The 13,983-nt window shown below is 38.3% G+C and overlaps 1 protein-coding gene and 1 pseudogene across 1 annotated transcript in view; one reads left to right on the top strand and one right to left on the bottom strand.

Annotated features, from left to right (window-relative positions):
- Window positions 1–13,983, bottom strand: part of COL28A1 (collagen type XXVIII alpha 1 chain) — a 209,926-nt gene that overhangs the window by 72,758 nt on the left and 123,185 nt on the right. The window contains exons 26-27 of the mRNA XM_053553638.1: window positions 1,984–2,052; window positions 582–650 (exon numbers count right to left, since the gene is read on the bottom strand). Coding sequence (XP_053409613.1) covers window positions 582–650; window positions 1,984–2,052 — 138 coding nt within the window. The remainder of the gene's footprint in view (window positions 1–581; window positions 651–1,983; window positions 2,053–13,983) is intronic.
- Window positions 3,522–4,147, top strand: LOC128560129 (MOB-like protein phocein; annotated as a pseudogene).

Here is a 13,983-nt window from a genome sequence, read left to right as displayed (position 1 = left end):
TGGCGATTCTCGATTCCACTGTGATTAGGAAGCTCTACCAAGGGCGTCCAACCCTTTTCTTTTTTACTGCCACACATCAAAGAAGAGTTGTCTTGTACCACACATTCAATTCAAAAACACTAACAAAAACTGATGAGCATAAAAAGGTTTTCACAATAATTTTCACAATATCCAACACCACAGATAAGGAAAACAGGCCTCGCATAATCCTCATGTGGCCCATGGACCACAGGTTGAACACCCCCTGTGTGGAGGACACGGGTAAGGAGGGGAAGAGGGAGAGAGAGCAGCAGCTGGGCATGAACGCAGCATTCAGCTCAGATACCGGGGAGAGTAACAAACCACAGGACTTTAAAGTTTTGCACCAAGTGATTTACGTAATGTTTAGCATCCAATGTAAAACTATGATGCTTGTACTATTTTTATACTTCTGGATGATGACTCTAAATACTGGATGCAATTTAATTGCTAAACTCATAATAAATCCACTTCATAATAGCCACATTTTGCATTATCACCTCTCTTCTCCCCTTTCCCCTGGTGAGTGGAGAGGTGACCCCAGCACCATCACCGTCACTTACTTTAATTCCTTGTGATCCATAGCCAGGGGGTCCAGGAGGGCCAGGCAAGCCTTTCTGCCCAATATCACCCTGTTAGAAGGTGAGGAGGAATTGAAGACAAAGTGTAAGAAGACCAAGGAAGAAACAACATACGCGTTACTGCTCTCAGCCTCAGTCTGATCAGGCCCTATGTGCTGCCCATAAGCTGCTTCCTATTTTACTTAAGGCCATGTTTTCCCCAATATTTTCAAGCCACAGAATTCTTAGCAAACAAAATCTTACATATAATCCAAATATGAATATAGAGGTAAGCAGAGCTGCTCGACCTAAGCAGAAGTGGAGGCCCAGGGGCCTCGTCTGCTTGGGTTCCCCTCACTGTCCTACCACAACCCCTAGAACCCCAGGGCCACCCTGCACCAAATCTGAAAATCACTGACACATGAGTTTCTGTGGGTTTTACCACATGGCTGCATTTCAGTGTGGAGGTCCAGTTCACTAGGGTGACACTTAAAGGTTCAGTTGATATCAGTGTGAACTGGTGTTAGAACTTTTAAGAAAATACACGCATGCTGATGAAGCGATCAGCAAACGCAGCCTTTCCCAGTATGTGTTCATAAGCTGACCCCGTGTTTCTTGGGAAAACTTCTTGGTGAAATAAGATTAGAAAATAGTATGTGCCTTCCCTTGAAGATATCTAGTACACATTAGTAAGGTATATGAAAGCCTCTAAGAAGTCCCACAATAAAGAAATTAGTCTAATTTATTTATCCCATAAGTTCCCAAATTAAGATTAGATGGAAAAAGCTTTGAGAAATGTTAGGTTAATAATATAAGTTACTGCATAAGACAGTCTTTTTCTTTCCAGTATAAAAAAACCTTGATTGTTTTCTGAATATAAGAGGAATACTGCCTATTGGAAAAAAATTATTAAAAATAGAAATAAAGATGACAACATGAAGAAGAAAAATAGACACACCTTTCCATCACCCATCCCCCAAAGGGGCCAAAGGCAGGTCCTCTCACCTCTGGGTGGGACTATCACCCTGAGGCCCTGGCAGAGGGGACATGGCCCTTGGGGCACAATAGGTACACTCACCTGTGACCTGTTAAAGGCCACCTGTGCAACTCTGACCAAAGTAGAGATGTGCTTCTTGACTATGCACAGCCTCTAAGAAACCTGGAAATGGTCTGAACACTTTGCAAGTGCTCAAGAGAGGCTGACTTTCTACTTTCTTTGGGGGAAGTAAATAACTTTATAAACTTTAATATTCTGTTTTATTACAAGCTTATTTGACATCGAAAATAAGACTTTCATCAGTAATCAAGAAAAAATAAGCCAACACCAAATGAACGCATGCTATGAAGTTACTGCTTACTTGGTTGTCACTGACAGTATCTGACCCTCACAGACCTGACAACTCACCTTTGGCCCTTGCGTTCCTATGCCCCGAGGCCCAGAAGGGCCAGGAGGACCTCTGATCCCAGGTTCTCCCTGAAAAGACCCAATGAAAAACAAGTGACTGAGTTTTTTTTTTCCACTTTATGTTGTATAATATTTCATATTAAAATACATTTTCAAAAATTATATTTTTAAATCAAAACCCCTTAAATTGGACTAAAATATTAATTGAGCCCTTTTCTCCTAAGATCACTTTCCTACTGCTACTTAGGCAATCTTCAAACCAACTGATCCGGGTCCATTTCAAATCAATTGAGTTAATTAACTTCTTGGCAACATTAATATATACTTTTTCTAGAACTCCCTTCTCTAGCATTTAGAAAAGTAAATACCTTTATTGCAAATAGAGGGCTAAAAAGACAAGAATTAAAAATAGCCATTAAGAGATGTAACCATATCCTAAGTTAGTTGCTTTTATTATTTTATGCAACAAAGATTATGCTATTTGAATCCGGGATTGGCTCTATGATATTTCTGCCACTACAGCAATTGGTACCACAGAGTAAATTCTATAAAGGCTTTTCAATTTCCCCAAGGCATGACAGTTTCATAGCAGGCAATTATTATCAGCAAATGGGTAAGACCTGGTGAGGATAGATCATGCCTCATGGTTAGACTGCCTTGAGATGCTAATGATGAGAAGAAGCAGAGAAAAAAAAAGTCTTCATTAGCTGCCTTCGGTATGCCCAAGACCTTGCTAGACATGTTCATATATGCTCCCTAATTTAATTTAGTATTCACAACAATCCTGCATTACAAGGATGCCTATTAACTTTTCTGAACCAAGGGATAAGAATGAAGTGACACAAAGCATATAATTGCTTCCATCACAATACCTAGCCTAACACAGGCAGTTGATAAACATCAGCTCCCCACCACCTGTCCAAGACCACACAGCTGTTAAGATACAGGGCTAAGAGGATGTGGAAAAGCAGGAACCCTTATAATTGCTGCGTAGCCATTTGGAAAACAGTTTGGAAGCTTCTTTAAAATTTCTACATAAATTTACTGTATGATCCAGGAATTTCACTCCTACATGTACACCCAAGGAAAATGAAAACACGTGTCCACTCAAGGACTTGCATACAAAATATGAATGCCTTTAGCATTTATTCATAATAGTCCCAAACTGGAAACAACTGATCATCAACTGACCATCAACTAGTGAATAGACAGACAAAATATGGTAAACTCAGCAATAAAAAGAAATGCACTATGGATACATGCTATGACATGGATAAACCTCAAAAACATTATTCTCAATGACATAAGCCAGACATATTATATGATTTCATTCATATGAAATACCCAGAAAATCTACAGAAATAGAAAGTAAATTAGTGATTGCCAGGAATTAAGGACAGGAACATGAATTAACCGTAAATGGATGTGAAGGATTTTACCAGCTTTATTCTAAAGCTGATTTATGTTGGTGGGTGTACAGCTTGGTAAACTTACTAAAAAAAAAAAATCGTTGAATTGTATATTTGAAATAGGTGAATTGGGGGACAGCTGTGCTGAAGAAGAACAGCCCAGGCACCAAAGTGCAGGATTTCTATAATAGGCCTGATGAATCATTCGATGAAATGGACAGTAGTACACTAGCTGTTCAGCAGTATATTCAACAGAACAGAAGAGCAGATTGCTCCAATATTGACAAAATTCTTGAACCACCTGAAGGCCAAGATGAAAGTATATAGAAGTATGAACATTTGAGAGTGAATGCCATCCAGATACTTGTACTCGAATGATGGCAACTGAACAATGGATTTTTCTTTGTGCAGCTCATAAAACTCCTAAAGAGTGTCCTGCTATAGACTATGCTAGACACACACTTGATGGTGCTGCATGCCTTCTGAATAGCGATAAATATTTTCCCAGCGGGGTTAGCAAAAAGGAATCATCTGTAACAAAACTAGGATCAGTATGCCATAGGATGTACAGAATATTTTCACATGCTTATTTTCATCACCAGCAGATATTTAATGAATATGAAAATGAAATGTTTTTGTGTCATTGGTTAACTAAATTTGTGATGAAATATAATTTGATGTCTAAGGATAATCTGATTGCACCAATTTTAGAAGAGGAAGTTCAGAATTCAGTTTCCAGGGAAAGCGAAGCATAAAGGGAATCATATAGAAAAATGTACTGATCACATAATTAACATTAATTATGTACCAGATACATCATATTAGACACATCAATCATGTATTTATATTATACGTTCTTTGTTTAGTGTAGGTTTTGTATGTTGTGTTTACTTTTTACTTTTAAAATGGGAAATACTTTTTAAGTTATTCATGAGCTGTATATTCATTGGTGTGGCATTCATGGTTTTTAAATAAGATTAGTATTAACTGTTTATAATGCCTGTTAATAAAAGAATTTACAGTTTGTTAAAAAAAAAAAAAAGAAATAGGTGAATTCTATGATGTCTAAGATGTGCCTTCATAAAGTATAAAGAAAACAGAACAAGAGTCAGACTTGAACCTTCATCTATCAAGACCTTTGCCTTAGGTCCTATTTTGCCCATGTCCTTTGAACTTTCAGCTTTCAAACAGTGCAAAATCAGTTTTAAACAGTGCAAAATTCATATTTTAAAAGAAAAGTTGAAATTGTTTATCTATAAAAACAGCCCATCCTTTAATTAACTTTCCACTTAGAAACTTCAATATACCTCTAGATAAAACAAGGCCTTAAAAGAATAAGGAAAACATTTAAACTATGCTTTATTACTGACTCAATTCTCGTAATCTCTACTTTCATAAGTATGTACTTCTCTTTTGCTTACAGGCCACTTTTATGACTCTGGTCTCTGCCTCCAACCCTTCCATTTAGTAGTTAACTGCATTTGAGGCAACGCCTGCTAATTATCTCTGTAACACCTCTGTCCTGAGTGTCCCTAGATTCCTCCCAGCTTAAATGATTACTCCAACGTGAAGCGCTCTAGGTAGGGAACATGAATGCCCTGTATTAAATACATTTCCCCTGTCTCTTCTTTCTTGAGCACCTCTGAAGGACCTTTAGAGGGAGGATCTGTAAGTCCCTCCCCCAGGTGCTTCTGGCTACACCTGATAGATGCGCACACTATGCTACTTCACCAATGGGATGCGTCTTCTCTCTTCCAAACATTTTTGACATCTTCCAACAAAACAAAATACAGGTAAATACAGTTAAATCGATTTTACTCAGAATCTCTGAATTAATTGTCTTCTTTTCCTGGTCTTTTCCTATGGTTTCCTCTCTGTGCTTCCTTCTGCCTCTGCACCTTTCCTTGACGAGGTGAAGAGGTTTAGAAAGGACAGGGCCAGACGCCCTCTGCTTCCTGTTGTGGTGCTCTGGGGATGCACAGCCCCTCCCATGCATATTTTGGCTGAGGAAAATGGAAGCTGGATCTGAATAGGTCTCCAGATCTAGCAGTTTACAGTAACAGACAGAAGATGGAGAAACACATTCACTTCCACCATGAGGACACCATCAGCACCATTCTCAAGTACAAACACCCACAAAGGCCGTGCAAGGAAAAAATGAAGGAGGAGTAGTTTTGATTAAATGAGATTGAAGTATGTCGGGATCTGGGCAAAACCTGCCCTTTTCCCGTTGGCTGGTTTGCTGAGAGATCAAGGCACAATTCTGGTAGATTAATATGAGAAAGGTTTATTTCCAAATACCAAGCACATGGGGGGAACTACAAGAATGATTTCCCAAAGTCTCAGTGATAGTCAGATACCTTTATAGATGGCTTTTGGAAGAGAGGGAGGAGAATGTGGAAAACATAGGTACAGCAAGCAGTTGCTGGGGAATGTGTATAGATGGGTGGAAACAGGCTGATTTGTAGATTAACCGGAGAGACAGGTATGTGCTTCAAATGACCATAAGGCCAGGTCTATTAGCAGGTAATAAGGAAGTCAGCAGCCCCTGTTTGATTCTCAATCAGGTTACTGAGATTTTAAAAGTAGATAGAAGAAAGGCCTCTTTCAATGTTTCCTGATCATGAATGTCCTTTAATTCAAAATATTCTTTATACCAAGGAGCCAGATTTGGGGGAAAAATTTCCTTAGCCCCTTCAAGAGCTATCTCAGTCAAATGCCACATATGCACGTGCTTTGGATCCCAGTTCACACAAACCAAGTGTAATAAACGTCTGAGACAAGTTGGAAAATGTGAACGCTGAACATTTGCTATATTAAGAACGTGTCGATATTTCTTAGGTTTGATTATGGTACTGCAGCTAAGTTTCTTAAGAGAGTTCTTACATCTGAGAGTTTTGTATGAGTGATGTTCACCAATTGCTTCAGAATAAAACCGCGAGGGAAAGAGTGAGGAATAGAGATAAAGCGAGATCAATGTGACATGTTGACAATGGCTGAGGAAGTGTGATGAATAAAGAGGAGTCTATTTCACTAGTCTTTCTACTGTTGTGTATGCCTAATAATTTTCATAATAAAATGTTTATAATTACATTTTAAAACTCCATAAAAAATATCCCCCAAAATCTCATCAGTGAGTACAAAGAAGTGTTGCTATAATGGTCACCCTTAATATAGTGATAAGAACACACAGTTTAAAAGACTGTTTTTTAATGGGAAAAAAAGGAGGAGCACACAGGTAGATTCAGTGTCATAAATAGAACTGACATGTGTTGCGTGTACTCCTGGTATGTACTAAATGTCACAGAACTTTTTAAATAGAAAGATCTGGAGAGAAGGCAGGTTTGTTTTTTTTTATAAAGTAGCATTACTTTAAGAAAGAATTTAACACTCTACTGTTTAACTCATGATATTTGTCTGGTGAGAGTTTCAATTAAAACCCCTTCTCAATAAGTATTAACCATACTAACACACACACACACACACACACACACACACACACACACACACCCCAGATGGGAAAACAGGTGAGAAAAACAGTTAAAATAAGATCCTAGTCTATCTTAGGCCAGCCTTGTCAAGGCTGAGTATTCCCATTCATTTCGCCTTCATATTCCCTCTTACTCAATTCCCGCTAACCCTCAATAGTTAGGAAGTGTCCAAAGGTAAGCGCAATAGCACAGCTGACACTGTGGGGACATTATTGTCCTTTCTTTCCCAGAGCCTCCACAAATGAGTTTTAAGGGTATGATCCCACATCATCTCTGGTGCTTCAGTGTTTGCCTCAAACCAGTTTTCCATCCTTAGCCACATAATTATAGACATATGACTGTGTTTCATCTATCCTCTCAATCTATGGGAAAATAATATGATACCTACCTATACTTGTATGAATCTGATAGATTTTACATCAAGTCATAACATCCCGGAGATATTAGGTTTGGTATATAACAGGGTCTGAGGATTGATTATTCTTCCTATATATGTACCAGGCTTTCAATAGAAGGGGATATTAGGCATTACCCTGTGGATACACTGATACAGTGTCTCTCCACTACGGTGGGATCTTTGAAAATGGACCCTGTCTTTTGTTGTTCCATGGGCCATGTGGCCACGTTAGGCTGCCACATCTGGAGAATGTGATCAAGAGAATTCTGGGCAGGTCTCACTTTGCCACTTGACAGAGCTTGTTCTGCCATACTGCAGCACCATCGGTAGCTAAGAATTGCATTGACCTGTGACATTTTCAGATATACAGTGGACTGACAATGGATGGCGTGACATTCACAAATAAAGAAAATAACAAGTTCTTATACAGCGCACTTGGACTCCCACACAACCTCTGAGGTTGCCGGAGCCTGCAGAGGGAGCCCTTGCATTAGAAGATAATGAGTAACCTGTGAGCAAAGCTCGAGCTCTGGGCAACTACACACATCAATTTCAGGAGACAACAGTTTAATTCCTACGCCTGCCCCCTGCGTCCACTCCCTCCAAGGAAGAATAACTGTTTAGATTGCCTACCACTTCCTCTCGGCCCACAAAAAGGATTCTAGATGAAAGATATTCCTTTCATGTTCACAGGAAGTAGCCAAATTTAAGATTGTCTGCAGTACTTGTGTATGTGAATTTAACAGATGATTCACTGAAGGTTTTACCTAGACTGTAATCTCGCGGAGTGATTAATTTTAACTCCTTTAAAGATTACATAATTTTATATTGATGCTTTCACATGTTAAAAGAAAGAATGAATAAATAAATAGGAAAGAAGAGAAGAGCAAACACATTCATTTTCTCATTATAAATCTTTGCTTTGGTTAATATTAACACTATTATAAAAAAATAAGTAAAAATTAACACTTATTAGGTTTATTATGTGGCATATACTTTTGATTCATTATCTTACCTGAGCCTGTCAACAACTTACTCCATTTTACAGCTAAGGAAACTGAGGCTGGAAAGGCTCCTTGATAAAAATCATACAGCCTGGAGCAATTCAAACCCAAATGTGCCTGGGAGCCCTTCTCCCATTTTAATGTTGGCTGAGACTAGTAGCAAGATGCTCAATTCTCCAGACTTTCTTCCCACTGCTGTGTAAATACAAAGACCACAGCTGGGTGGCAGTGAAAGTCCTTCTCCTACATTTAATCAATCACACTCTCTCAAGAGATGAATGGACATTCTATATCGGAAGATTCATCCCAGATCATAAAAGGTCCACACAATCCAGCTGTTTAAGGCTTCCCTTTCCATTCTCCTTCCAGTGCTGTTCCTCAGTTTTGTGGTTTCCTCTCATATTTTATCTGGTCTCATTCGAGATCTCCCACCTACACAAATTCTTAATCCTTCTTTTGATCCATACTACAATGTACTTAATTTCTTAGAGTAATGCATAATATGGCTACTACTACTCATTATAATGTTTAATTAGCTACAATTCAAAAAATGTTTTATGTACATTTTCTCTTAATTTCTCAGAATAAACCCGTGAAATTGGCATTGTTTTTCCAAATCCCAGATGAGGACGCCAGACCTCAGGAAGAGGAAATGACTTGGTAAGGTCACACAGCTAGTAAGTGGCAGAGGCTTCAAGGTGGAGCAGTGACAAGGAAACGAGCCATATGCCTTATACATTTTATAAAACTCAAATACAATATTTGAAAAAATAATCAGCCCAGTAGACTATTTCCCTTCCCCCAACACACACCCACACCCACACCCCTTCATGCCGCCTCAGTCCCCACTACTCTGAGAAGACTATAAAAGCAAGTTACAATTGTTCCGAAAGTAACTGTGTGCTTTTCTACTTTGAGAACAATAAAAGCAAACTGAATTCACTGTGAAAAGAATCAGTCTCTTAAAGATGTTCCAAGCACTCGAAAAATTTTGCTAAAAGATGAAACCAAAACATGATTTGAGTTTTAAAATAAAATGGAAGTCAAAGTGATATTTAGCAGCCACTTAATGTTTCTTTCTTTCTGGCTTCTAAATAAAATTTAGATATAACTACTAAGTCTTCAATTACCACCAAACAATTACCACTCTAATAAAGTCTGTAACTCAGTTATGTCATGGTTAGAAACTCGTGGACACCTCACTTGGGGTTATCAGAATGTCAGTGAAAGTCTTAGAGGCTTTGTTCTAAGCTGATGCATAGACAGCCCAGATTTGACAAGGCGTATTGATTACTGACCCAGCATTGTCATATCACTCAATCACCTCTCACTGACACACTTTACTGTGAAGAGGGACAGGACAGCTACCACAGGGGTGAGGAAATAATTAAGTAGATCCTAGAAAACAAAGCACTCAAACTGCTATCACTTTTCCTCTTGGGTATTTTCCCAGCTTTGAATTTCAAATTATTTAAAGTAATTTCAATTCTTTGAATCCATTTCTCTCCTTGAACTTTAATATTTACCTATTTACCCCCTAACAGCTGTATCTAACAGATCTTGATAATTTTAAAACTTGCTTTAGGATTTAGGAGGAGTAGTTACTGAATGCTTTTCCTTTTCTCAAAATCAACTAATCAACAATGAGCAAATAATTATCATGTGCCAAGAATCTCACTTTAGAGGAATTGCTTTCTAATTTAGCTGAGCTATAAGCCCTGAAAACACAAGCATTGACATTGCCCCTAGTGACATGGGAAGAGCAGGCTGTCTTATATTGAAATTCAATATAATTTTCCACCAGGAGAGAGTTCTTCCAAGTCTGCTTGATTGAAAACAAAAATGTTCTGATGGTGATGTGGGCAGTGAATGTTAAGGGGATTCAGTGCGTGTGCCTCCAGGACTGAAGGGAAAGTCCGTACCTACTCTTGGGAAGAGAAATGCAACGCTAGGAAAACAACAAAGAAAGACAAATGCAATACTGAAAGTCAGAAGGTAGACTGGCGTGCAGCTCAGATTTTAAAGATCTTGCATAGACCTGAATTGGGGAGTAACCTTGAAAAGTCAACTAGTCAAGTTTTCCTGGTGTGGAATGTGACCTTTTCTGAAACCTATGGGTCCAACCGCCTGGCATCTAAACTTTATATGTCTCTGGTTTCAATTAGCCCTGTTTTGAGCTGATTGTCTGGCCTATAGCAATTTTGCAGGCTTATTAAGGGGAGGTGAGTTTCTTCAAGTCTGCTTTGGAATTTTGGCCCTTAATTTCATTAAGTCTGTATACCAGGCCAGCCCTCCTTTTCATGCACTGTTCAAAATGGAGTCCCTTGTCCAGTCTCTGTCTGCCGATGATGGAATCCACAAATTCCTAATGCATCTCTGTGTGAATTGGTCCTCTGTTCCACCACTGCCTGTTGGTGGTGTGCACATATGTGAACCATTGCAGAGAACAGAGAGGCAATTCAGATGCTGGGAACATTTTTAGAATAATGATACTCAGTGGAATTTCACATAGACTCGCATTTTAATTTATGACTATAGGCCACTTTTGTCAAATAAAGCATGTATTTACAATACTCAAACATTTAAAGTTTTTTAAAAATGTTTAACTCTTTGGGGGTTGGGTTTATGTTTCTCTTTAATGTTTATATAAGTTTTTACTATGGAAAGGCTAGAATGGAAAGAGAAACTGTCTACTAAACAGTGCTGAAATGGTTAGAAGACAGCCAGTATTGGAGATTGAGCATATGTGGATCATGGAAAATCATTCTTTCTGCTCTGATTTATTCATCCACTTAGTTTTTCATTCATTCATCTGTAGACATAGTCTCCCTCTTAAACGCATAACAAAACATAGTATCAAAAATGTTTATATTGTCAAAAAGTAAATTGTTCAATTTTTCTGGTCCTTGATTTCCTCACCTGTAAAATAAACAAGTTGATTAAAATGTCATGATATTCTGGAAATATTTAGGTGATATAAAATAATTACAACAAGAATGGCAATTAGACCTATAATAACAATCCAACAAATCTTTTTTGCCCACAGGCTTATTCCAATAACTGGATAGTTGAAAGTTCCTTTGAGAGCCCCCAAATCCAGGTTACATCTCCTCTGTGCAAGGAGTGGCCTAAATCCAACCACCCTAAGGCTTTTGGGAAGGTCATGGCACTGAAAGGGACGGAAAGAACTAAGAGAGGCACATGGCAGGTTGTACCTGCCCTCAGGGAGCTCAGAGAGCCACACCTTATATTTCTCTTTTATGAGGCCAGACGCAAACTCTTACCCTCAGGACTCTCAGGAAATCATCCCTTAGCCTGCATGCTCCTTGTGAGCTTTTGAGATAGAAAACACAGGAGCAAAGAGTTATCTGTAGCTTTTCAAAGTGAAATGAAATGTAGAAGTGATTGCTCTAATCACAAGAGGTCCCCCTAGTGTCTGGGGCTCCACTGAAGAAATGCAGGTAGAGATGGGTAGGGTCTTTGTGCCCCGTCTTCCCATCATTGATTTGGGCCAAGGAATATGAACACTGGATGAGCATTTCCCATTTAGCAAGAGACTAGATTATCAGTTCCTCTTCCCAGCATGTTTAAAAGTGAATTTTTAAACTGTACCTACTAGTCCTTGGAAGTCATAGTTTTTACGAGAATTTTGGAAATGTCTCTTGTCAAAATGTGGATTAAATTCAAGGTACTTGTATCTATTATATTATAGAAGCACTATAACCACTAATGCTGAATGGAATTTTTCCACTGGGGAAAAAAAGGGATTGCCTTTTATACGTTCTAAAACATAGAAGCTTTGAGTTTAATGTCTGTGGCATATGTTAAACACATGTGACCCTAGCTAAATATCACAAAAACCCAACATAAATTAATCATCAACCTTAATTGTTTCCTCATTTCAAAACACATTTGTTTTGCAATTTAATGCCTTTAGGCCAAGATTTTAAAGTGATTACACAGAGTTTAAATGAAAAACATATCAGGATATATACGTCTATACTACCGTGCACACATGCGCGCGCGCACACACACACACAGAAATCCCATATACAGTTTCTCTATCATTGTAACTCAAAATGGAAGAAGAATTTTGTACACATTTGGGTCTTGTGCTTTTGTTACCACTGATAATTTTTAGTATTTGAAAGTCTCATCTCCACTTTACCAAACCAGAAGGACGTTGTCCAGAATTAGACTTTTCAAAATATCCCTTTTTCTTAACCAGTGTCTATCCCTGTGTGTGTGTTTTCAAAAGTTCTTCTCAGAAGAAAAAGGGTACATAAAGAGTGCAAAGTGTCTATAAAAAAAAGGGAGAGACGATTCTAAAAATTATTTAAAAGCAGTTATTTGCTGTTAGAATTTCCTTTACCTTCAAGTTTATGATCCAAGTTCCTTTGACTGTAAGACTAGCCCACTCCCCTAACATCTCTGTGTGGGGCTAGAGAAAGCCTGTATAACACTTTCCACAGGGAGAGACAAGAGGCAATGGAGGGAAGGAAGAGGCACCCAAGGCTGGGTGGGGTAGGGTGGGGGGGATTAACAGAGGCAGCCCGCCTAGTGCCCTCCAGCCAGCTGCTACTCAGCCTACCACGAGAGCTAACAAAGATGTGTGAATTTCACTTAAGACACATCTTCTGGCAACAAATCAGCCATTTAAAATAATAATAATAAGCAAAATGAACATCTTTTTTCTTGCTTTTCTCCCCTAAATTTAAAAACAAATACAGGAGACATTTGGAGGGAAATGGCATATGAAATCATTTAGAAAATGTTTTAGTCTGTATGATAAATAATCTGACAGAGTAGAATATTCATAAGAATCACATTTTTTAAATGTTCTTTATCTGTGCCTAAGTGCCTGTCTTTATTATTATGGCTAAACATAAAGCAGTAACATAATGGTATGACTTAATATAATACAGTATATACTTCCATAATGAAAATGTAAATGATCATCTGTTTCCATTGGAGTACAAACACATTCCAGGATATATTTAATATGCTTTATTTCATGTCTTATTAGAAATAGGAGAAAGCTTTTACTTCCCTAAGGAAATATTGAGTATAACCAGAGTTTTTAACCAAACTTTCACTCAGAACAGAAAATAATGAAGTTTACCTATTAAATTTGTCTATTTTTAAAATTGTTTAAAAGTGAATTTTTAAACTGTATCTACTATGTCCTTGAAAGTCATAGTTTTTGACTATGACTTTTTAACATTTTGACAGATACTATGTCTTAAAGAAAAAAAGAATACCTCAATGTCCAAATTCAGTATGGTTTATTGAAGCTGTTGAGGCTTATTCAAGGATCTGAGTTAGTGCTGAGTCAGACCAAACCAGAACCCCAATCAAAGCACCTGGGGTTTGTCTTCTCTGTACAGTGTCCATGTTACTTCTGATACAGCCTCGCACTGGACTTTCATAATTACCCCCAAGAAACAGAGACAGGCGAGGTATCAGGAGCTCCCTTAGTGATGGTATTTAGTACCAGGGGCCTACAATCTTTCTTCTACCTGGGAGAGGGCAAAAGGACACCTGTCCATGGTGCAGGAGCAACATCAAGGTGGTGTCACTTGTAAGTGCTAAGGTAGGGACAAAAATCAGATGAAAAGTTGGCATTGAGTGTATACAACATCTTTTCCTTCTAATGACCCAGAAACATTAGAAAAGTTAAGTGAGAAGATATATTTCTC

The sequence above is a fragment of the Nycticebus coucang genome, chromosome 11 (genome assembly GCF_027406575.1).
Source record: "Nycticebus coucang isolate mNycCou1 chromosome 11, mNycCou1.pri, whole genome shotgun sequence".
In the NCBI taxonomy this organism is placed as follows: Eukaryota; Metazoa; Chordata; class Mammalia; order Primates; family Lorisidae; genus Nycticebus; species Nycticebus coucang.
This window is presented reverse-complemented; position numbering and strand designations above follow the sequence as displayed.